The sequence below is a fragment of the Panthera pardus genome, unplaced genomic scaffold, assembly GCF_024362965.1.
Source record: "Panthera pardus isolate Hobbes unplaced genomic scaffold, ASM2436296v1 HiC_scaffold_8, whole genome shotgun sequence".
NCBI classification, from domain to species: Eukaryota; Metazoa; Chordata; class Mammalia; order Carnivora; family Felidae; genus Panthera; species Panthera pardus.
The window spans coordinates 76875848-76898449 of record NW_026527013.1 but is presented as its reverse complement, the minus strand read 5'-3'; the positions used below and the strand labels follow the sequence as shown (position 1 = coordinate 76898449).

Here is a 22602-nt window from a genome sequence, read left to right as displayed (position 1 = left end):
TGGTAATAAGAACTACTATTTCGTGACGGCCTACTGTGTGCCAGGAGGTACTAAGTGCTCCAGATAGGTCAAAACATTTAGTTTTCACAACTCGAAAGATAGGTGTTATCATCATTCCCATTCCACAAAGGAAGGAAATCAGCCACAAAGATTAGGTAATCTGCGTAAAGTCTCACAGCTGGGAAATGACGGCTCTGGACTTAGAACCCCCGGTTGTTAACGCTCAAGTTCATCTAGCCAATCACTATATTCTACTGCCTTTCCCGTCTACTTCTGCTAATCCAACTTGTTGATGTATAGTGGACACTATCCTGATCAGTTCTTCTCTTACTAACAGTCCATTCATACTTACTAGCAATTTGGACATCACAGGAGTCTCTGGCTGGCTACTTGGTCAACTGTTCTCTCTCTTTAAGATTTTGTTTTTAAGGAATCTCTACGCCCAATATAGGTCTCAAACCTACAACTTTGAGATCAAGAGCTGCATGCTCCACCGAGCAAGCCAGCCAGGCGCCCTAGTGAACTGTTCTTCTCTTACAGGCAATAGTATTGATTCACTCCCCTGCCCACCCCACCCCCCCAAAAAATTTAAGTTCTGCTCATTGTTTTCAAATGTATCTTGCTGAACTATGTTGCTTATATGAATGATATACCATGTTAGGTTTTGTTTATGTGCCTTTTTTTTTTTTCAATTAAAAAAAATTAAGTAAACGCCATACCACAGGTGGGACTTGAACTCATGACCCCAAGATCAAGAGTCACATGCTCCATCAACTGAGCCAGCCAGCCTAGGTGTGCTTTCTTAACTGTTACTCTGGAATCTTCTCAAGGTTCTGCATAAGCACACCTAATTTTCTTTTTCAGTACTCTCAAGTGAGGACCAACAACACAAGTCAAGCTGATCGCTGTCCTCTACAGAAGTTACAATAATTCTCTGTGCTCTCGCTCTCACCTGTTTCATATGCCTTATTGCTGTCCTACTCTCCAAATCCTCCTCATTCATCAAGGCTCAGCTTAAATCCCTCCAGAGTCTACCTAACTACCCTTGGTCCTACTGCTCATTATTTTCTCTGAATGTATGCAGCACTGCATTCCCTCAAAACACTTAAATTATATGTGTTTTTAATTATTTCTATAAATGCTAGCCAGTGTAGTCGTTGTAGGGACTTTTATTTAATACAGTTCTTGCCCTTTGCAGTGTTAGGCACAACAGGGTGGTATTACTGAAAGAGCATTAAGGAGACATCCTGACCTGGTATTGAGGAGTCTCAGACAAGCTCCTGGGAAACAAGCTCTCTGCTACCCACTGTACTTTTCTCTTAGCATAAACTAAGTGCTATATAAATGACAGGCTATTAAAACATCTTAAAAACATCAGCTTATAAATGATGGGCTGGCAGACAGTTTGTCCGTAAGATGAATATCCGCACCTCAGTGCTTTAGATCACCCATTACTATGATGTTTTGTTTTTATAAACCTTAGGGCAACACGATGCTACAAAATGAATATGAATGTCGGCTTTTTTTGTTGTTTCAAATCATGCTAATTTTTTTTTATTTAATGTTCTCCATTTTATAAAAGTTGATTAAGTAACAATCAACATAATGATAGATTATTACATAGAAGGCACATGGAGGGGATACTAATAAGAATGTCGACTTTTAGGGGTGTTTGGGTGGCTCAGTTGAGCCTCTTGGTTTCGGCTCAGGTCACGAACTTGCGGTTTTGTGGGTTCAAGTCCTGCGGTTGGGCTCTCAGCTGGCAGCACGAAGCCTACTTGGGATTCTCTCTCTCTTCCTCCCCCACTCACGCTGTCTCTCTCAAAATAAATAAATAAGTAAACTTAAAAAAAAAAAAAAAAGAATGTCAGCTTTTAAAGAAATTGTGACTGGTTATAGCACAGAGATCACCAGCAATGGATACCAGAGGGCAGTAATAAAAGTGTAAGTACAGTTTCACTTATCGGTTTATGTGAAGAGATAAATTTGTCACACTGCTACTGCTCTGGTAAAATGAGGCAGCTACAGCTAAGGGGGTAATGAATATAGAACACAGATGCTGCAAGCAATGCATGAAAGCAACACATGTCAAATAATTCGACAGATCTTTACCTAACATTTTATCAACAGGAAATCTAATAAAAGAGTGTCCTGTCAGTAAATTTTCATAACTTCACGCACCATAAGAATGCAGACACAACTTCTGATTTACAGACTAAACTATGTAAAACATACTTTGAAGCCTCTTTTTTGCTCTAATTCTTAAATATGCTTTTTTGCTCTAATTCTTTAAACATGAGCATCAGCAGACACGAATAATATCATTATGAACCTGGGTTTGCATTAATCTGAAGTATGGCTGACAGGCTAAATATGAGAGAAAAAAATAAAAAGAGTGCTTCCTAGGTGAAAACTACCTTCTTCTATACCTCAAATAGGTGAGAAATGACCCATCGTATCAGCACTGTATTTAGAGAAGTGGGAAGGTATGGTTAAGCTTCCTTCTTCCAAACCTCCAAAACAAAAAATAAGCCCAGCAATTGAAAGCATCTTGGAAACCACTTACTAATACAGAAATCTACATGTAAACAAAAGCAGGGGTGATTCTGATTCACAATGGTCCTTGGTTGTAATTGTACCTAAAAACTTGTTCATAAAGCTTCAGGTGTAGTGGGGCAGTCTTTTTAAAGACCCCAGTACAACACGCCCCAGATCAGCACAGAGCACTCATAGTGCTGATCTTTATGACTCCAAGCTGTTACTGCCTAACTACAGATACAACGCATCGCTGCACATACTTAATCCAGAATTCGGCACCGTGACAACATCTGTCAGAGGGCAATATAGTAATCTCCTATTGATCCAGGAACTCTGGCACCGAAAGCGTGAACAACCCAAGGTACTGATGTCGTCACCAGGGGACGACAGGAATAGAACCCAAATCCCTAGGCTCCCAAGCTCGTGTTTTCTACTAATTCTGCTCCTTTCTACTCATCCGAGAGCATCAAGTGTAGAGGGCTGGAGAAGGGAGTGGACACAAATGAGCCAAGTCGGCGAGGTGGAGACCGCACTGAAGGTCCCCAGGAACCACTCTGTGGTACTTTCCTTTGTTTTGGTTGAGGACGATGAAGGCAGCCGCAGCCACAACCCCCGGGGACCAAGAACTGGAACTAGGTACTGCCTGTTGTGCTAACTCTCTCTTCCTCATTTTAGGCCTTTCCTTTTCAACCTCTCCCTTCCGGCCAGCCCTGCCGTTCCCTCCACCTCACGCCGCGTCCGTCCCGTCCCCCGGCTCCGCGTCGCACTTTACAGCCGGTGTCCCCCGGGGAAGCGGCAGCTGCGGGGCACTCACCCGCCACCCGGCCCTAAGCCCAGTCCTTAGGTGGTCGCGGGGGTTCCCAGCGCCACAACCGTTTGCTCTAAAACAAAACAAAACACACAAACGAGTGCTAGTCAAGCATTTTGTGTTTCAACGATCAGAAACTTAATTAGTGGGAACGGGGGTATATACCAAGTTGGCTCTGCGTAGCTGGTCAGGACAAAGCAAAATTTAGACAATACGCAGAGAGCCTTTCTCTTCTCTCGTAGCTCGACCATGCCCTGGGCAACCTCCCACTGGAGGACGCCTTCCGGAGCGCGCGTGTTTACACTTTCCCTACCCTGGGTGCAGGAGACAGCGCTCGCGCACTCCGGGGGATTCCAAACCGTTACTCCGCCCGCCGGGGTGGGACCAGCCCAACGGCCGAGCCTGCGCAGTGAGCCTGGCCGGCCCCGGGGCCCCAGCGCACTACAAGTCCCAGAAGGCAGCGCTCCCCGGGGGCGGGCGGCCGCCTTACCTGCCGCGAGCTTATGCCTCCGGCTGTTACCGCTCTCCCCCTCCCCCGTTCCCGTCGGTCGCCTTTCCACAGTTAAAGGCTACTTTCTCGTGAAGCACGTGAGGAAGAGTCTTAGTAACCTCGACCTGGAAGCTCTTCGCGTGTCCTTTCTCTCCCCGAACTATGCCTGACTCCCTCACCGGAGTTGGGTAGTAGACGAGAGAAGGAAGCTTTCGGAGGCCAAAGCCGAGGCAACTTGGTCGCACTTCCGCCTCCCGGGCTCCGGAAGGTAGCGCGCACGCGCTCTCTGCGACTCCGGCGCGGTTGACTTCCGCTCCCACTGTGCCCTGCGAGCCGAATCATGGATCACACTGGTAAGGAGGCGGAGGCAGTGGGGGTCCCGGTTCCATGCCCCCTTGGCCGGCCTGGGACTTGCTGCCCAGCGGGCAGAGAGGGGATACGCTCGCCCTACAGCACTGGGGTCTGGCGGTGAGAAGGAAATCTCACAGACCCCTCCCTGTGCCCGGCAAGGGCCTGCTGCGTCCCGGCCTACCCTCCGGTGCGGTACCTACCGCCTCGGTGCCGGCAACAGCCACTTCTCTGGTTCTGCTGAGCTCCCAGCCCAGACGGTGGGAGGCGGGGGCCTCGTGGGGAGGAGAGAGCTCTGCTCCTTTTTTCCTCGTCCCGGGTGCTCTGCTCTCAGTTTGGGGGACTGGCGGGTAGATTCCAGTTTTGGAGTCGGGGAAGCCTTGTTAGGCTGGGTGTCGATGCGCGGGAGTGGGTTAGAGACTTCCTGCTGTCTCAGTCAGTTTTGGGCGGGTGCTGCGGTGGTCACTGCCGGTCGTTATTGTCTCTCCGGTCCTTCACGGATTAGAGGTGGGAGAAGGGAGTCGGATACGGTTTTCGGAATCATACTCGGAGCGGCTTTTCTGCCTGAGCCCAAAGCATGCCCCGCGCTACGGCTGTGGTTCTTACCCATCATTTGGGGGCGTTTACAAAGGAGAGCTTAAAATCAAGATATTCTCGTCTCTATGCCCAAGTAAGAATGACTCCGCTCTTCGTTACGTCTTGTTTGGCTTTTTCTTCTTTGTGGTTTTTGGATATTGAATGAGAGTGCACTTGGAGTTAGTTAGTGTTCCGTATAGTTATGTCAGCCATATCATAAGTAGGAAAAAAAGGATATTTCTTGTATTAAGCATTGGTTAGGGTGTTCTCAGTCATCAAATACCTACTTAGTTTTCTACATATAGATGTAAAATTATATCTATATGGTTTTAGTGAGTGTTAGTCAATGTAATATATGCCAGATACCTGTAGGTCTGGAGATGGAATGGTGCAATGGTAAGCAAGACGGTCTGAATCCCTGACCTCATGGAGATTACATTCTGTTGGGGAAGACACCATAAACAGGGCTTTTGTTTTTGTTTGTTTGGTTTTTAAAACCTAAAATTACAGATCATGATGAGTGCTTTGAAGAAAATAAACGGGTTCTGTGGTAAAGACTAATAGGTGGAGGCTTCAGAGAGAGTGGTCAGGGAAGGTCTTTCTGTAAAAGTAGAACTTATAAGTTGAGATCTGATGCATGAGAAGAATCCAGTCATGGAACTGATCAGGAGGAAAGCATTTCTAGCAAATACAAAGACTCTGAGGAAGGAAAACTTAAAGAAGATCAGTTAGCTGCAGCTTAGTTAGCAAGACGGAAGGAACCCTGAGATTGAAAAGGAAGGCAGGAGTCAGGTCCTACAAGACTTTGAAGTCCATGATAAAGATTTGATTCTAAGTGCTGTGCGAAGCCATTGAACAGAAGTGGAGGAGGAACATAATTTCTTTTAAAAATACAATAGCTTGTTCATGGAGATGGTGTAAAAGAGGGAGACAAAAATAATAGAAAATAGATGATTTAGGAGGTGATCGCAGTAGACCAGAAGAGAGACTCGACTTAGTTAAGTTGGCTTGGTTTAGTAGAAGGGGAGTGGACAAATTCAGTATTTTGGTGGTAGAACTCAAATATGAGCTTTGTGAGAGAAAGGAGAGATGCCTGGGTTTCTGGTTTGATCACCTAGGTAGTGCCCATTACTGATTTGGGGAAAACACACTTTTTAAAAAAGGGGTAGAGGTGAGACCTGGGAATTTGGGAACAAAATTTTGGGCTGCCAAGTATGAGCTGTGTATTGGGACATACAAGGGAAGTTGTCAGGTGGAAATCAGAGGAAAGATGTGGGTGAAAAATACATACTTGAGATTTAGTACCAGAGAGTTAATATTTTAAGGATGGATGAGATCACTCAAGGAATGAGAATACAGAGGGCCAAGAATCAGGCTGTAAGAATCTCTAGTATTTGGAAATTTTGTAGAATTGAAACTCTGGGACCTTGGTGTTAGAGTAACAAATGTGCAACTTTAGCAAAATACTTCTCATTAGAGCCTATTACTAGAATTGGTAGTTAAGCCTGTTCCACAGTTTACAGGATGTTATGTTAAGAAGTTGTAGTATCGCTGGGTGTGTGTCTTGAGTATTTATTATCCTAGTTCTCTAAGTTAAAATATTGCCAGAGAAAGTAAGAGTCATCCTGACATGAAAATATTCACAAATGAGCTGACCATTTAAAAAAAATTAGTTCCTACTCAGATATCCCTGGTAGATATTTTCTATTCTTTTTTTTTTTTTTTTTTTAAGATTTTGTCTCTGAGTAATGTCTACACCCAACATGGGGCTCAAGCTTACAATGTAGATCAAGAGTCACATGCTGTACTGACAGCCCTTTGTCTCTTCGTTTAATTTCTTTATAAGTCATTATCTTTGCTTCATATCAGGAAACAGTGTCAAATACTGTATATTGATTGTGATTACAAACCTTGCAAAAGATTCAGGTTTTTTTTTTGGAATTCATAAACATGAATTTGATAACTATTTGAATCACAAATAAAATCCTTGGCCAATGAGGAAATTCCAGTCAGCCAGTTGATTGAGGATGTTATGACAGGGTAGGTATTTTAAGAGAAAGATTTTAATGTCAAAGGATTAAGAGAGGCTGGCTCTTGGGGAAATTGATAAAACCCTTGAATATTATGCAAAAGTGACTGATTTTATGATCATGCTGAAAATTCAAACATAAAATGAAGGCTATCCTCTAGGGTTCTAATAGAATTTTGCCAGAAAAACTACTCCAGGAAACGCCCAGTTAGCACTCGATTCATTCTTTGGTCATTTTAAGAATTAGCACTTAGTTGTAACTGCAATCTAAATTTTATAAAATATTTCTTGGTTCCTTTAATTCAGGATAAAATTCTAAATAAATCTTTAAAAAACTATAATATAAAAGTGTTACTCCTTTTTAAAGTGGATTCACCTTAAATGGCCAGTTATAGGGGCTCCTGGCTGGTCCAGTTGGTAGAGCTTGCGACTCAGTCTTGGGGTTGTAAGTTCGAGCCCCTTGTGGGATGTAGATTACTTACGGTCTTTAAAAAATAAAAATAAATGACTAGTTATGTCTTCAGTTCTCTTTTTTTGTGTAACAATATCCATGGGCTTTATGTTTTTAGTTGACATATTCAAAAAGAAATTGTGCTGTATTTTCTGATTTTTTAATTAAAAAAAAAAAAAAGACAAACCCAGAATGATATCACTATTGAATGCTGTACTTTGTTTATGGACTTGCAATCTGAGAGGTAGGTGGCAAGGTGTTAAAGGGCAGAGGACTCCTGAAAGTCATGGTAGGCTAAGCAAGCAACTGTTGTGATCTCAACTGCTCAAGGTGGAGGGAAAGGATTTGCAGTGATGAAGTGTTGGTATTTTGGTCATTCACCTAGTTGTAAAACCATTGAGTCCTAATATCAGAAGGAAAGCATTGAACTGTCAACTGTCTACATCAGCTTGCTTTGTTCATTTATTGAAAAATCAGGAATACATTTTGAGCAAAAAAAAAGATTCTGTCATATCCATCCTTTGGCTATTACATTGCTTGTAGGTACTTTTACATAAGTAACTAGAAGAAAGCAGATGAAATACATTACTCAGCTTGGTTTAATACATTTGGTGAAGTGCTGAAAGTTGATCCAGTTGGGTTTATCCTAACTCAAGATTTTAGCTACCCATATGCTTCCTTTCCATGAATTTTTTCTTTGAGGATTAGCTATTGTAAAAGTAATAGTAGAAAGTAGACTGAAAGATATTTAAATTAATCATTAAGAATTATTATTTTGAATTAAAATTATTTTGAATTAAAAAAATAATTGTTCAGGAAGAGTGCAAACTGATGTGAATTTAACATGTGTCTGTAAACCTAGTAGCATTGGAGAGGAGGTCATTAGTACTAGGTTACTGCTTTCAGATTTGGCTTTACTGAATGTAATGTGGACAGTGGGCCTATCAATCTTGGTTGCACTATTTCCTGCAGGGACAGTTCATTCAGTATGTCATATTTAAAATGTTACTATTTTTGAAAATTATTTTATTTGCATTTCCTATTTTGGGACATTTCCCTTTGTGCCTTTGGTGGGTAAAAGTGAATATTTTCTGTATTATAATATTCTGTCATAGACTTTAAAAAAAAGGAGACTATTAACCTTCAAATGGAGTCAGTTTTATGAAATAATCCTCCTGTTACTCATGGGAAATGAGTTAATAGCTAATAACAAGGAGGGCCTTAGAAAGTGTCCCTTGTTTAGATCTAGTTGAATTACAGAAACCTTGCATCCTTCTAAACTCTATTTTTCCATTACGATGCAGCTTAGAATAACACACTCACATGTATATATCTATAAAGGTTATAGCCCAAATACATCATGGTGTGCTTCTGCTACTAAATAGTGTAATAATCTTTACTATTCCTGAATACTTTTTAGAAAAGCTATTTTACACTTAAGGGAATAATCACTTTCCTTAAAACTAATTTCATTTTCAATGCATTACTTTTTAATTTTTTTATTTATTTTTTATTTATCTTAAAAAATTTTTTTTAACGTTTTTATTTATTTTTGAGACAGAGAGAGACAGAGCATGAACAGGGGAGGGGCAGAGAGAGAGGGAGACACAGAATCGGAAGCAGGTTCCAGGCTCTGAGCCATCAGCCCAGAGCCCGACGCGGGGCTTAAACTCACGGACCGCGAGATCGTGACCTGAGCTGAAGTCGGACGCTTAACCGACTGAGCCACCCAGGCGCCCCTGCATTACTTTTTTAATTTTGCTATTGTCACTGTTAGTTTTTTGTTTGTTTTATTGATTGTCCTGATGTAGATTCACTTTTCTAACTTAACAAGTGTTTTGTGTGCTTGTTGGAGATGTGGATGGTTTTCTTTCTTTTCCTCCTCCTTCCTTTTATTTATTTTTTTAAAAAAAAAATCTCTTATAGTTCAAGATAGAAGTTCTTGGGCTTATAAAGGTTTTATGTTTTTGTAAACTCTTCTGGAATCATGGAAATTTTTATTGTCTACTTTTAGAGAGAGGTTCTGTAGTTTTTGCCAACTCTTTAAAGGGTTCCATCTCAAAAAACATTGCTTTAAGGGTTTATCTAGTATAGAGAAAATTAATGCTTAAACATATATAATATTTAAAATCAGAGCCCAGATATTCAGCCCTTGATAATGTTGGATATGTTACTTTAATACCTGTAGCAGAATAATCTTCAAAAAGGAAAACTGAAAGAAATTACAACTTTTTTTTTTTTTTTCTGACGTAGACAATGAGTTACAAGGCACTAATAGTTCTGGATCATTGGGTGGTCTTGATGTTCGAAGACGAATTCCTATAAAGCTCATCTCCAAACAAGGGAACAAAGCCAAAACTGCACCTCGAACTCCAAGGACTATAAACAGGATGCCTGCAAAGGCTCCACCTGGTGATGAAGGTAATTTGTTTAAACTGACAGATCCAAAAGTCTATTGTATCTGATTCCACCAAATATTCCATGTGGTCTTATTTATTTAAGATCTTTTTATCTTACTGTTTCATTTTTCATGCACTTTACTCTTGCTGTATAATATTTTTGGTTTTTCTTTTGTTATTGAAAGTAACACTGCCTATCATTAAAAAAAAAAAAAAAAAAACCTAAATAACATTTCAGAGAGCAAAATATTAAAAGTGAAATTTGTCTCCCTACCTTGACAATCCTGTACCAAAATAATTTCTTTTACAACTTTTTTATAGTAACTTTTTAATATATAACTGCCCTTTTTTCATGTAAGATGCAATTAAAATTTTGCCTTATCAGTGTGTACAGTTGTAGTCATTTAAGAAAATAGGCTTAGGTATTTCATTTATAGATATACTATAATGTATCGAGAATTTTTCTGATTTTTTTTTTTTGCTGTTAAAAACAATGCTGCAGGAAATATCCTTGTACATATAGCTTAGCATGTATGCTTGGTGTTGAATTTAAACTTTGCATGAATTTGGGTATTTTACAGCTTGATGGTATCCATCTGTACATCTTAGAATTTAACAGATATTGTCAAATGGCTCTGAAAAAAAACATCCATTTATATTCCCACACACTAATATTGGGACTATTAACCTTTAAAAATTTTCATTTTGATACACATTTCTTTAATTATGAATGGAGTTATGTGGATATCTTTACATAGTATCGGTTATTTCTTTTGCCTAGGGTCTACCTGTTCATATCTTTTAACCATTTTTTTCTGTATTGTAGTCTTTCTCTTGATTTTTCTGAGTTCTTTACAAATTATTAAATTGGCTCTTTGTCACATATTGTGTATATTCACCATTTGCCTTTTGCACTTTATATATCCAATTTTTATTGTGGTGAAGTTTGAAGATTTTGTGTCATCAGATATCCAATCCAGTCTTCTGTTATGACTTCTGGGTTTTATAAAATTCTTAGAAGGGCCTTTTTTCTATTTCATGAACAGAAAACAATTTTCCCATTTTACCCGTTAGTATAGGGTCAGCAAACTATGGTCTGTGGACCAAATCCAGCCCTGTTTTTGTAAAGTTTTTTTGGAACACAGCCATGCCCATTCATTTAAGTACTGTTTATGACTGCTTTCACACTATAATGGCATAGTTGAGTAATTGCAAGAGACCATATGGCCTACACAGCCTAAAATATTTACTAATCTAGCTTTCTACAGAAAAAGTTAGCTGATCCCTGCTGTGGGACATTTATGGACGTGTATTTGGTTATTTAAAAAGAAAAAAGTGGAGTCTGGCTCTATTTATTTTTTCTCTAAAACAGCTAGCTATTTGTCTTAACCATTGAATAATCTGTCTTTTCTGTGCTGAATAAGAATCCCACTATTATCCTACATTAAAGGCCTAAAGTATTTATGTCAATTTCTAGATTTCCCTTCTATTCCAGCAATCTATCTATTTTTTTTTTTGGAATCAAAATGTTTTAATTATACCTCATTTTATGGTTCCTTTTATTGTAGGGTATCTCTCCAAGTTCATTTGAAGTCACATGTTCTAAATCATGGTGGTAGTAACTTAGGGCGATTGCTGCACTCTTCATAACGTAGGGTGCCCTTTCTTTGATCTTTTTGTTTCTTTTAATAATTTTTAAAAAGTACACAGTAATGTGCAAGTACATTCTTGTTATCAGAATCCAAACAAGGCAAAAAAGCTAAAATCCCCCTTTTTTCTTTTTCCTCTCAGATATCCCCTCATTCCCTCCCCTCTCATCCCCTAAGCTTACACCCCTTTCTAGAGGGAACTACTATTACCAATTTCTCTTTTAAGAGAACAAACTGAGGCTGGAGATAACTTTTGATTACTTTTGATTCAACTAATTCAGGTAAAAAATAATAAGTGATTGGTGTTTTTTCTAGGCAGATCAAAATAGGGAGATGTGGGTACTAATATGGTATTATACAATTATACATGTATACTTTAATGGTGGGAGTGCAGGTTGAACAACTTTGAAAAATGATTACTGTGCTCCTCATTTTGTTGGCTGTTGTTCAACACAATAACTCAGCATTTTAATAAGAACTGATCTTCCTTATTTTGAATTTTAGATGACAGAAGCTTTTTATAAGGTATAAATGGGCCATACAAGAGGCGAGGGTCACTCATTTGTAACTTTTAAGAATACTCCTTGAACTGTATACTTTGTATTGGAGATGATTAGTGCACTGGGAAAGTCTTGCTTCCCTGTATTTGTGTGTATGTCCATATGTACATCCATACACAGGTACTGTAATTTAGCCACGTGGGTAAAGTTAAAACTTGTGCGCTTGGTCTACACTGTTGACCAGTTCTAGGGCCTAAAGAGTCATGAGAAGCCTGGCATTTTGGAGGGATAGATTTGCCTTCTCACCTTTACTTTAGGTAATTGGATTCTACCAAGAATTACCATTGGACTGTCCATTGGTTTTCTCTTCTTTTGTATGAGATGAGATGCTTACCATCAAGGTCAGAGAAATTGAGCCCATATGATCTTCATAATTTTATTGATACATATAGTGGAGAGGAGGATACTTGTGACTAGATATGATATGGCTTCTGCTGTTTGGGTGATCAACCAGAGAGAGGTTTTAATTGAAAAGATGAAGTATGAATATGTTCTTATTTCTAAAATCAGTTTCAGTTTTAAGACTGAAGGAGAGGATACCTAATTTGCTTAGTTGTAAGAAGAAAAACCTGCAGAATTCTTTATATTTTCATTGTATGCTTTTGGCAATAAAATCAGCCTCTTGCAGCATGATAACCACTTTTGTAGGTAGATTACAGTAAGTGATCAGTATCTTAAAAGTTTGTGCGGCAAGTGTGACGATGGTAATTAATAAAGGTTTATACTAGAGAGAGTTTGGTGAATTAATAAGAGCACTTGAATGGGAGTGAAGTGTTCTGAAGTCTGTTCCTGGCTCTCCCACTTAATCTATGTATTGAGTTACTATAGGTCTCCATACTGCAGTATTCCCAATTATAAAATAAGAGAGTTGGAGTAGATGGTTGCCAAGATCATTTCTAGCTGATGTTATAATGACTTAAACTAGTCTTGATTATCTTGTCCTTAGAAGAGCTTTGAAAGGCATCAGATGGGCTTTTGGGTGAACAGGTCTGTGGTGCCATGTACATGTACTTCCAAAATGAAATTTAGGATTTGAAAAGTTTCTTTTCTCAGAACACTTTCTTTTCTCAGAAGGATTTGATTATAATGAAGAAGAACGGTATGACTGTAAAGGTGGCGAACTGTTTGGAAATCAGCGAAGATTTCCTGGACACCTTTTTTGGGACTTCCAGGTAAAACTAAAAATAAAAAAATTTATTAGAACAGCAAAATATTTTATTATATAAAAAAATATTTTCTTTAATGTTTATTTATTTTTGAGAGAGAGACAGAGACAGAGAGTGGAGGGGTGGGGGCAGAGAGAGAAAGAGACACAGAATCTGAAGGAGGCTCCAGGCTTCGAGCTGTCAGTACAAAGCCCGACACGGGGCTCGAACTCACAGACCACAAGATCACGACCTGAGCCAAAGTCAGGTGCTCAACTGACCGAGCCACCCAGGTGCCCCAGAACAGCAAAATACTTTAAATACTTTATTAGAATAATCAGAATACTTAAAGAATGGTATGAACTTTTATTACAGGTATTACGCTTTTTTTAAGCACACTCAAATCATCTGTTTATTAATGCCCTATTTCCACTATTTTCAAAAATAATTTGAAATAATTTTCAGTAAAGTCAAGTAAAATCAATAACCGTAAACAGAAAAAAGAAACTAATGGGGGCACAGCTAATCATGTGGAATTGTGGGAATTATGCCAAGAAACCTTTATTTCTAATTGTATTAACAACTTTTATAAAATACTAACCAATTCATTGCAAAAATTATAAGTACAATTTTTAGAGATGCTTAAAAAGAAAATTTTAATTATATCATTCAACAGATAAACATCTTAGGTGAAAAAGATGATACGCCAGTTCATTTCTGTGACAAGTGTGGATTGCCTATTAAAATCTATGGGCGAATGGTAAGTATAACTAAATTAAATGTTTTAGTAAATGTAAACTTTTGTGTAGAGATGAGATTCTGAAATTTAAGTAGGTGGGTTTATCACTGTCTAATGACTAAGTTTGTGACATTTTAATTAAGTATGGAATAGACAAGGGAAATTTGGGGATACCATGCATTTAATATAATTATCTTGACAAATTCTTGAATTGCTTGAAAATTAACTAACTTCTGAAAACGAATTTCTTTGGACTGTTTGATACATGTTAGTGGATATTTATTCTGGTTTATTAAGGAAAAATTGTTTTCTTGTTAAACAACAAAGTCAGTTACTTATTTCCGAAGGCTATAATTTTTAATGTAAAACTAATAATACTAATAATTCAAATAGAATTGAATTCTAATCATTAAAAACAATTATAACTCTAGTTGTAATTTTATAGTAATTTTGACATATCCTCCTTTAAAAGATAGTTTTGTATTTGTATTTGAAAAAAATTGAATTCAGTAACGTCTGCCTGGTAGAGGGCATGGATCGGGCCCTCTTGCTTTGCTGTGTAGCGTAGCTAAATAAGAGTAATGGACTATGAGTTTTAAAATGGTCTAACATCATTTTACTGTGTCCTTCTGATTTATTTTTAGATTTTTATAAGTTCATTAACTGCCAGGGAAGAATGCTACTTACATTAAATGTAGGAGGTGTTTGTTATTTCACTGCTTGACACAGTTTCAGGAGGAACAGGATAAGATAGAACATGGTTATGGTATTCTTCTTTGGGAGTTTTCTTTTAATTATTTTTTTTACTTTTTACTTTATAAATTTTTATTGAAGTATGGTTGATCTATAATATTAAGTTAGTTTTGGGTGTACAACATAGTGATACAACAATTATGTACATTACACTGTGCTCACCGTGATAAGGGTGGTTACCGTCTTTCAGCATACAAAGTTACTACAATATAATCGACTGTATTTTCTATGCTGTACTTTTCATCCCTGTGACTTCTCTGTTTTATAACTGGAAGTTTGTACCTCTTAATCACCTTTGCTTTTGCCTCCCGCCCTAGTATGTTCTCTGTATTTATGACTGTTTCTCTTTTTGTTGTTGTTGTGTTTGTTTTGTTTCTTGGGTTCCACATATAAGTGAAATCATATGGTATTTGTCTTTCTCTGCCTGACTGACTTTACTTAGCATAACACCCTCTATGTTCATCCATGTCATAAATGGCAAGATTTCATTCTTTTTTATGGCTAAGTAATATTCCATCGTGTATATGTACCGCATCTTTTTTTTCTTGGCTATTATAATATGCTGCAATAATGGTGCATATACTTTTTTTGAATTAGTGTTTTTGTTTTCCTCAGGTAAATTCCCAGAAGTGGAATTAACTGAATTGTATGGTACTTCAATTTTTAGTTTTGAGGAACTTCCATACTGTTTTCCATAGTGGCTGCAGCAATTTACATTCCAACCAACAGTGCGTGAGGGTTCTTTTTTTCCCTCACATCTTGGCCAACATGTTTCTCTTGTCTTTTTGATACTAACCATTCAGACGGATGTGAGGTGATACTTCATTGTGGTTTTGATTTGCTTTTCTCTGATTAGTGATACTGAGCGTCTTTTCATGTACCTGTTGGCCACCTGTATGTCTTCTTTGGAAAAATGTTTATTCAGGTCCTCTGCCCATTTTTTAATCTGATTATTTGGGCATGGGGGGTTTTGGTGTTGAATTGTATGAGTTCTTTATATATCTTAGGTATTAAGCCCTAATTGAATATATCATTTGCAAATATCTTCTCCCATTCAGTAGGTTGTCTTTTCATTTTGTTAATGGTTTCCATTGCTTTTGTTTTTCCTTGCCTGAGGAGACATCTGGAAAAATGTTATTAAGTTTACTAAGAGATTGCTGCGTATGTTTTCTTTTAGGAATTTTATGGTTTCAAGTCATACATGTAGGTCCTTAATCCATTTTGAGTTTATTTTGTGTTGGGTGTGAGAAAGTGGTCCAGTTCCAGTTCATTCTTTTGCATGTAGCTCTTCAGTTTTCTCAACACCATTTACTGAAGAGACTGCCTTTTCTGTATTGTTTATTCTTACCTCCTTTGTCGTAGATTAATTGACTGTATATGCATGGGTTTATTTCTGGGCTCTCAATTCGGTTTCATTAATCTGTGTCTGTTTTTGTGCCAGTACCGTACTGTTTTGATCACTATAGCTTTATAGTATAGTTTGAAAGCTGGGATTGTGGTACCTCTAGCTTTGTTCTTTCTTAAGATTGCTTTGACTATCTGGAGTCTTTTGTGGTTCCATATAAACGTTAGGATTTTGTGTTCTGGGAAAAACTGCAATGAATCTGTAGATTGCTTTGGATAGTGTGGGCTTCTTCAGGAGCTTTACCTCTATAGGAACTACGGATGAAATTCATAGCATTTATACTTGGAGAAATGTAAGCAGATGCATACATATATATTTATTGGGGGAAAGGCCAAATATTTCATTATATCTCAAAGGGCTCTGTTACTGAAAAAAGGTTAACTGTTGCTTTTCTGTAATTAGTACTTAATAAATGTTTATCATAGTGAGCAATTCTCAGGTGCCTTTTATGTCCAGGTTACTGTGCTTACAGTTATTTTTTATGGAAATAGTTTAAGTTGTTCTAGTATGCTTAACTGTAATATGTCTCTGTTCACAGATTCCGTGCAAGCATGTGTTTTGCTATGACTGTGCAATTTTACATGAAAAAAAAGGAGATAAGATGTGTCCAGGGTAAGGTTATTAGTAGATTTATTTTTATTTTTATTTTTTTTCACATTTTTATTTATTTTTGAGAGACAGTGCACGAGCACGAGCGGGAAAGGGGCAGAGAGAGAAGGAGACACAGAATCTGAAGCAGGCTCCAGGTTCCGAGCTGTCAGCACAGAGCCTGAAGCGGGGCTTGAACCCACAGACTGCGAGATCATGACCTGAGCTGAAGTCGGACACTCAACCGACTGAGCCACCGAGGCGCCCCATTAGTAGATTTTTAAATAATAAAAGTTTGTGATGTAATGAATTGTAATCTAGGTTAAAGATCAGAGTATGATGTAAGTCAGCAGCAGGATATCAAATATGTAGACATGGCTAACCTTTCTTTGTGAGCCTAGAGTTGGCCTTAGCCTTCTCCTTAGGATAAGGCTAGGTAGCTATTATCTGAGTGTTCACATTAGCCCAAACAAGTACATGTGTCATCACAAAATTAGTGTTATAAACCAAAACGGTTGTTTTGTTTTGTTTCTCTGATGGGACACTAGAGAGGTAGTATCAAGCAGCGATTGGAATTACAATTCCTGGCTTCAGATCCCTAGTCTGCCGCTTATTAGCTGTGTGACAGATTGTTTCTTCATCTGTAAAATGGAGTTAATAAATAGCATCTACGTCTCTGTGTTGTTAGAACTAAACTAGTAGGTCCATACATCTATATTTATAGTACCTAGCATATAATAAGTACTAGGTAAGTATAAGCTCTTATGTACTACCTGCAAATCTTATTATTTATGTCTTGAGTATATCTTAGGGCACCATCATGGTATTGGCTCAGACAAGTTATAAAGATCTAGAGGTATTGGTTGATACTGATCCAGTTCGGTATGGTCTTGAAAGATCCAGGATAACTTTTTATACCAGTTTAGAACCCCTGATAGAAGACTTGAGAAAGCTTTGAGACCAACTTCCTTGGAACAGTTGTAGACTTCTGAGATTCCTTATGACCTGTGTCAGAAGCTATCCCAAGATTTGTAGTATGGGTTGATAACACAATTATGGACACTTATAAGGGATGATTTCTTTTTATGGTGTAGGAAGATTGGCGTCACGGAGAGAGAGAGAGAGAGAGAGAGAGAGGATGATTCAATAAGTGTTCTAATGGTAATATGGAAAAGGGAATTTAGTTTTCAAGATATTGAAAGTAACTCCAGTAAGCACCTCACTGGTCGGCACTTAGCTATTTGAGAACATAAGCCTATCTGGCTCAACTGACTCAGATCAGGAAGTGAAGAAATGGCAACCCAAGTTGATACAAATATTATATACTGTTGCTTTTAAACACCACCCAAAAGAAAGTGTCTTACATTCCTGTTACCGTGGAGACCTTTCTGAGTTTACAGCATATTAGAAGCAAACAAATGAGAACTGTGCCATGGCCACTAAAGGGAAGCCTGCTAGTCTCAAGGAGTGCCAGCCTTACAGCAAGGGTGAAAATAGAGACACAGCTCAAACTCAGGAATATAGAGCCATTTAACATAGTCTCAGATGACCTGATACACATATTCCGTGATAATAGCCTATATCCATGCATATGTAGTGATTCCTTGCTTAACTAGTGATTCAGTTCTGCCACTTTCATTGTTTTCAGTTATCCCAAGGATATTCTTTTAAGTAGGGCAAAGTAGATAAAAAACAAAAACAAAAAAACATTGTTAGGGTACATATTTTAACCCATATTGCAGATGAAGAAATAAACAGAAAGATTAAGTGACTTCTCCAAGATTACAGAGCCAGCACTTGGTCCCCGTTCTTCTGATTCCTGGTTCAGTCCTCTTTCCACTATTTCAAAAGACTCTAAAGGCAAGTGTGGATTAAATATAGTGAGTGAGAAAGAGTTATAATTTTGACCCTGAGTCATTAAGAAAATGCTGAGTTAAATTTAGTGCTTACGGTTTAGAAAGGAGGGGGTCATACTTTTTTGTAGTAAAATTGTCTGATAATTCTTCCCTCAGGGACTCCTGATAGGGTTTGAATTTAAATAGTTTACGTTGCTTAATGTCAAGAACCCTGTCGATGAGGATGATCTTACACATTTTTGCAGTCCTTGCAGCGTCTTTTACTTCATATTGTTTGCTCAGCAAATCCTTGTTGCTCCGTAAATACTGTACAAGTGTGAATTCCATGACTATGACAGACCTTTGGTTCATCCTTTCTGGCTGTTTTTGCAAATGGATGCAAAGCATAGAGTTTGTTTGAGACAATCAGATAATTCTGTGTCTTAGGAACAATAGGTCTTTTCTTAAAACATACTCTTGTTTGATAAACAACTTTTAATTTTTTACTTGTATGGAGAGTTCCAAGGTCGGTAGAAGGGTGGATGCTTAATGTGAAGCCAACAGACCACAGAGTGGCAGTGATTAAAGGTTCACTTACGGTCCCTGCAACTTGTAATTGTGAACTTTTGCAGTTCCCACAACAGATTTCAAGAACAGGCATATCTGTGAGAGTTTGTGCAGTATTTTTCTGGTCTGCTTTTAGTAAATCGTTTTTTCCCCTTCTCGTTCAGCTGTAGTGATCCCGTTCAGCGGATCGAGCAGTGTACGCGAGGTTCTCTCTTCATGTGTAGCATTGTTCAAGGGTGCAAGAGAACCTACCTGTCTCAGAGAGACTTACAGGCGCATATCAACCACCGCCACATGAGAGCTGGAAAACCTGTTCCCCGTGCTTCACTTGAAAACGTCCATCCTCCTATCGCCCCACCACCAGCTGAAATCCCCGATCGTTTTATAATGCCGCCAGACAAGCACCACATGAGCCATATTCCGCCAAAGCAGCACATCATGATGCCGCCACCTCCGTTGCAGCACGTGCCACACGAGCACTATAACCAGCCACACGAGGATATCCGTGCTCCGCCAGCAGAATTGGCCATGGCTCCACCTCCTCCTCGTTCGGTCAGTCAGGAAACCTTTCGTATTTCAACAAGAAAACACAGCAATTTAATAACTGTCCCTATTCAGGATGACTCCAATTCAGGTGCTAGAGAACCACCACCTCCTGCCCCAGCACCTGCTCACCACCATCCTGAATATCAGGGCCAACCAGTGGTCTCGCACCCTCATCATATTATGCCTCCACAGCAACATTACGCACCCCCCCCACCTCCTCCACCACCAATAAGCCATCCAATGCCACATCCTCCCCAGGCCACAGGGACTCCTCACTTGGTTTATAGCCAAGCTCCACCTCCACCAATGACCTCTGCTCCACCACCAATAACCCCTCCCCCTGGACATATTATTGCCCAGATGCCACCTTATATGAATCATCCTCCTCCAGGACCTCCCCCGCCTCAGCACGGCGGCCCACCTGTAACTGCACCCCCTCCTCACCATTATAATCCTAACTCTCTACCCCAGTTCACTGAAGATCAAGGAACTCTGAGCCCTCCATTTACACAACCAGGAGGAATGAGTCCTGGTATATGGCCTGCACCAAGAGGGCCACCTCCTCCTCCACGAATGCAGGGTCCGCCTTCTCAAACCCCACTTCCTGGACCACATCATCCAGATCAGACAAGATATAGACCGTATTACCAATGATTAATAGTGCTTTGAACTGAAGATATGATGAGGAGGAAAAAAAACAACAAAAACTTATGTATAGTCAATCTTTTAATTAAGCTTTGACTGTTCTGGGAAGGAGAAGCTCCTCTTCCTGAGGTGACCATAAAACACGTAGGGTCTTGTCTCTTAAAAATGGTTTTAAATCTTGACCTTAGGATCGATTTCAAGTACTATACTGTAGTGCAGATAAGTGGCTCAGTTGAGCACAGCTATATTTTAACAACTTTGTTCCCCTAGTGTGGTAAATTGACCCAGAGGTGACCATTTGTAAAGAATTTGGGAAGACTTTTTCATTGTTCCACTTTCAAAAATAGTGCTTTTGTTCAATCCAGTGTTCAGTTTTTCTTGTGATACATTTTGTTAACCTGTGTAAAAGGATTAAATTTCAAAATGGTTGTAAAAATGCTATTTTTATGTGAATTTAAGTGCAGCCACATACTGTTTTTTAAAAACCATATGTTTTACCACTAATTTCCCAAAGTTACAATAAAATCCTAAAAGTAAAAATCTACTAGAATTTACTGTAAGGCAGACTGTTAAGTGGTAGAGAATTATTTCACATTTTAGGCACTGAAAGTTTGAGGTATATTAAGTATATAATGCACTTCACTTGGATGCCTTTTCATTTTTAGGCAGCCTCAGGAGCACCAAAATACATTGGAATTCCAGTACTAAGATATATTGATGTTCATAACATTAAAAGGCATTAGGAATTCTTTGGGAAGATCTGGCCAAAGTAATTGACTCTACAGGCTCCAAGCTATTGGGGGATACTGTTACTCATTAACGTTTTTTCCTGAATGGTTGGAATCACATGATGCACCACATTTACTAATCTTACGTAACATTATTTTATAGAACTGTTTAAATTGTGTTCTCTAGATAAAGTGTTCTACTCTGCTCATTGTCTCAAACTAAGTATTTAGGGCTGAATAGACTTTATGTAATTCCTCATTTCGTGGTGGAGTTGGATCCTGTGCTCTAGGTGGGTTCTTATTTATTGGGTTTTTAAAGTACAATTTGAACGCCGTAGAGGAATATTGTATTAATGAGGGACATTCTTGTAATCACAGACTTGCATTGCTCAGGTTTCATTACCGTGTGATAAGGTTTTTTTTTCTCTAACTTGAAATTTTAAGACTATAATTTCCTGTTCCTTTTATGGGTTAAGCAGTATGAAACTGGGAACATTTTAAAATGGAGTCACCAGTGAAGACTACCAGATGATTTTGTTTGTATTGGAGAAAAGTAACGACTAAATTGTGATTTTCAGAGCTTTATAACGTGCCTTTAGAGTCAGCATTTGCATTATAGGGGCTTGCTACAGTCCAGCTAAGATGACCACTTACATTTTATATGGAACTCATGTGTATAAATCAACATTCTTAGGGTATGGTCCTATATCCTTTGAGTAAACCCCTGTGAAGTATTTCCTCCCCCCTAAAATGGTGCATAATATAAAAATGAAAAACGTAGTATGCAGATGTCATTTATTAAATAGTTTGTAGTGCGTACATTTAGAACATTTCTTTTTGACAAAGGGTGAGCTGATGGCTAATTTACCATTGGATTCTGTCAGACACAGGCAAAACAGTTTCTCATCTTGGATAATGAGATGCAGAGTCGTCTCTGAACTTAGAGCTGAAGTTAGAGATAGGCGAAATGATTATTTCAACCTTGACCGGCCGGAAATAACTAAGACGCTTTTTTCTTTTTTTTTTTTTAAGTTGAGTGATTTTTTCACATCTAGCAATTTGAGAGTCCAGTGTTAATGCAATATATCTAGTGAGAAATTCTTGTTATTAGGAGCATGGGAGTGAAATAAGAAATAGTATGAACTGGTGGTGGTGAGTGCTTCTATCATATTACTGTAGGTACTTGGACTGGTGCAAACTTGATTCCTTTTCATGCCCCTATTTAGGAGCTGTTAAAATATTACTGTTAAAAATCCAATACCATTCTTTGTTTCTTGTGATAAGAAAATAGCCAAATTCCTTTTAGGGCTTCTCAACTGTTTATGAGGAGCGCTCCTGTTTTTATTGAAATTCACTAGAGTCGAATGTGGTATGAAACCACTTAGCCTATGTATTGGACAAAATAATTAGTATCATGATAAACTTCCACATGTTTAAGAGAATTCTTGTAGACTTTTTAAAAAATGATTTATTTTCAGTTAGGTTTAAAAAATACGTGTTATGCAGGGAGGCAGATCAGATGAATGTGTTGTAGCAGACAAAATTTTTAAATGGCGTTAGACTTGAATTCATCCAGTTATTGTTTGAATGAGGGTTGGTGGGTAGAAGGATAACAAAATTACTGTTAGTGTTTATTTCCTCAAGGAAAAAGATGTGAATCCCAGCCTTATTTCAGGGAAGCCTTTGAAGCTATGATGGACATAAGTCTAAATTAAATGTATGTATGTTTCATTATATTGCTCTTAAGACTACTGAGGTGGCAGTTTAATTCTTAAAAACAATAAAATGGAAGCATAAATACTA

General features: G+C 38.5%; 1 protein-coding gene and 1 long non-coding RNA gene across 6 annotated transcripts in view; one reads left to right on the top strand and one right to left on the bottom strand.

The window, feature by feature from the left end:
- Positions 1-3940, bottom strand: part of LOC109268061 (uncharacterized) — a 12961-nt gene extending 9021 nt beyond the window's left edge. The window contains exon 1 of the long non-coding RNA XR_002080443.2: positions 3837-3940. This is a non-coding gene — a long non-coding RNA (uncharacterized LOC109268061). The remainder of the gene's footprint in view (positions 1-3836) is intronic.
- On the top strand, positions 3064-22602 carry CBLL1 (Cbl proto-oncogene like 1). Of its 5 annotated transcripts, none has more exons than XM_019451171.2 (6): positions 3064-3174; positions 9494-9661; positions 12920-13020; positions 13670-13753; positions 16429-16502; positions 19045-22602. In XM_019451171.2, exons 1-6 carry the CDS (start codon positions 3126-3128, stop codon positions 20078-20080), a joined length of 1512 nt encoding a protein of 503 aa, XP_019306716.1. In that variant the 5' UTR covers positions 3064-3125; the 3' UTR covers positions 20081-22602. The 5 variants fall into 5 exon arrangements, with proteins under 5 accessions (XP_019306716.1, XP_019306719.1, XP_019306717.1 ...); XM_019451174.2 differs by lacking the exon at positions 3064-3174 and adding an exon at positions 4063-4189 and having other exon boundaries at positions 12923-13020; XM_019451172.2 differs by lacking the exon at positions 3064-3174 and adding an exon at positions 4063-4189.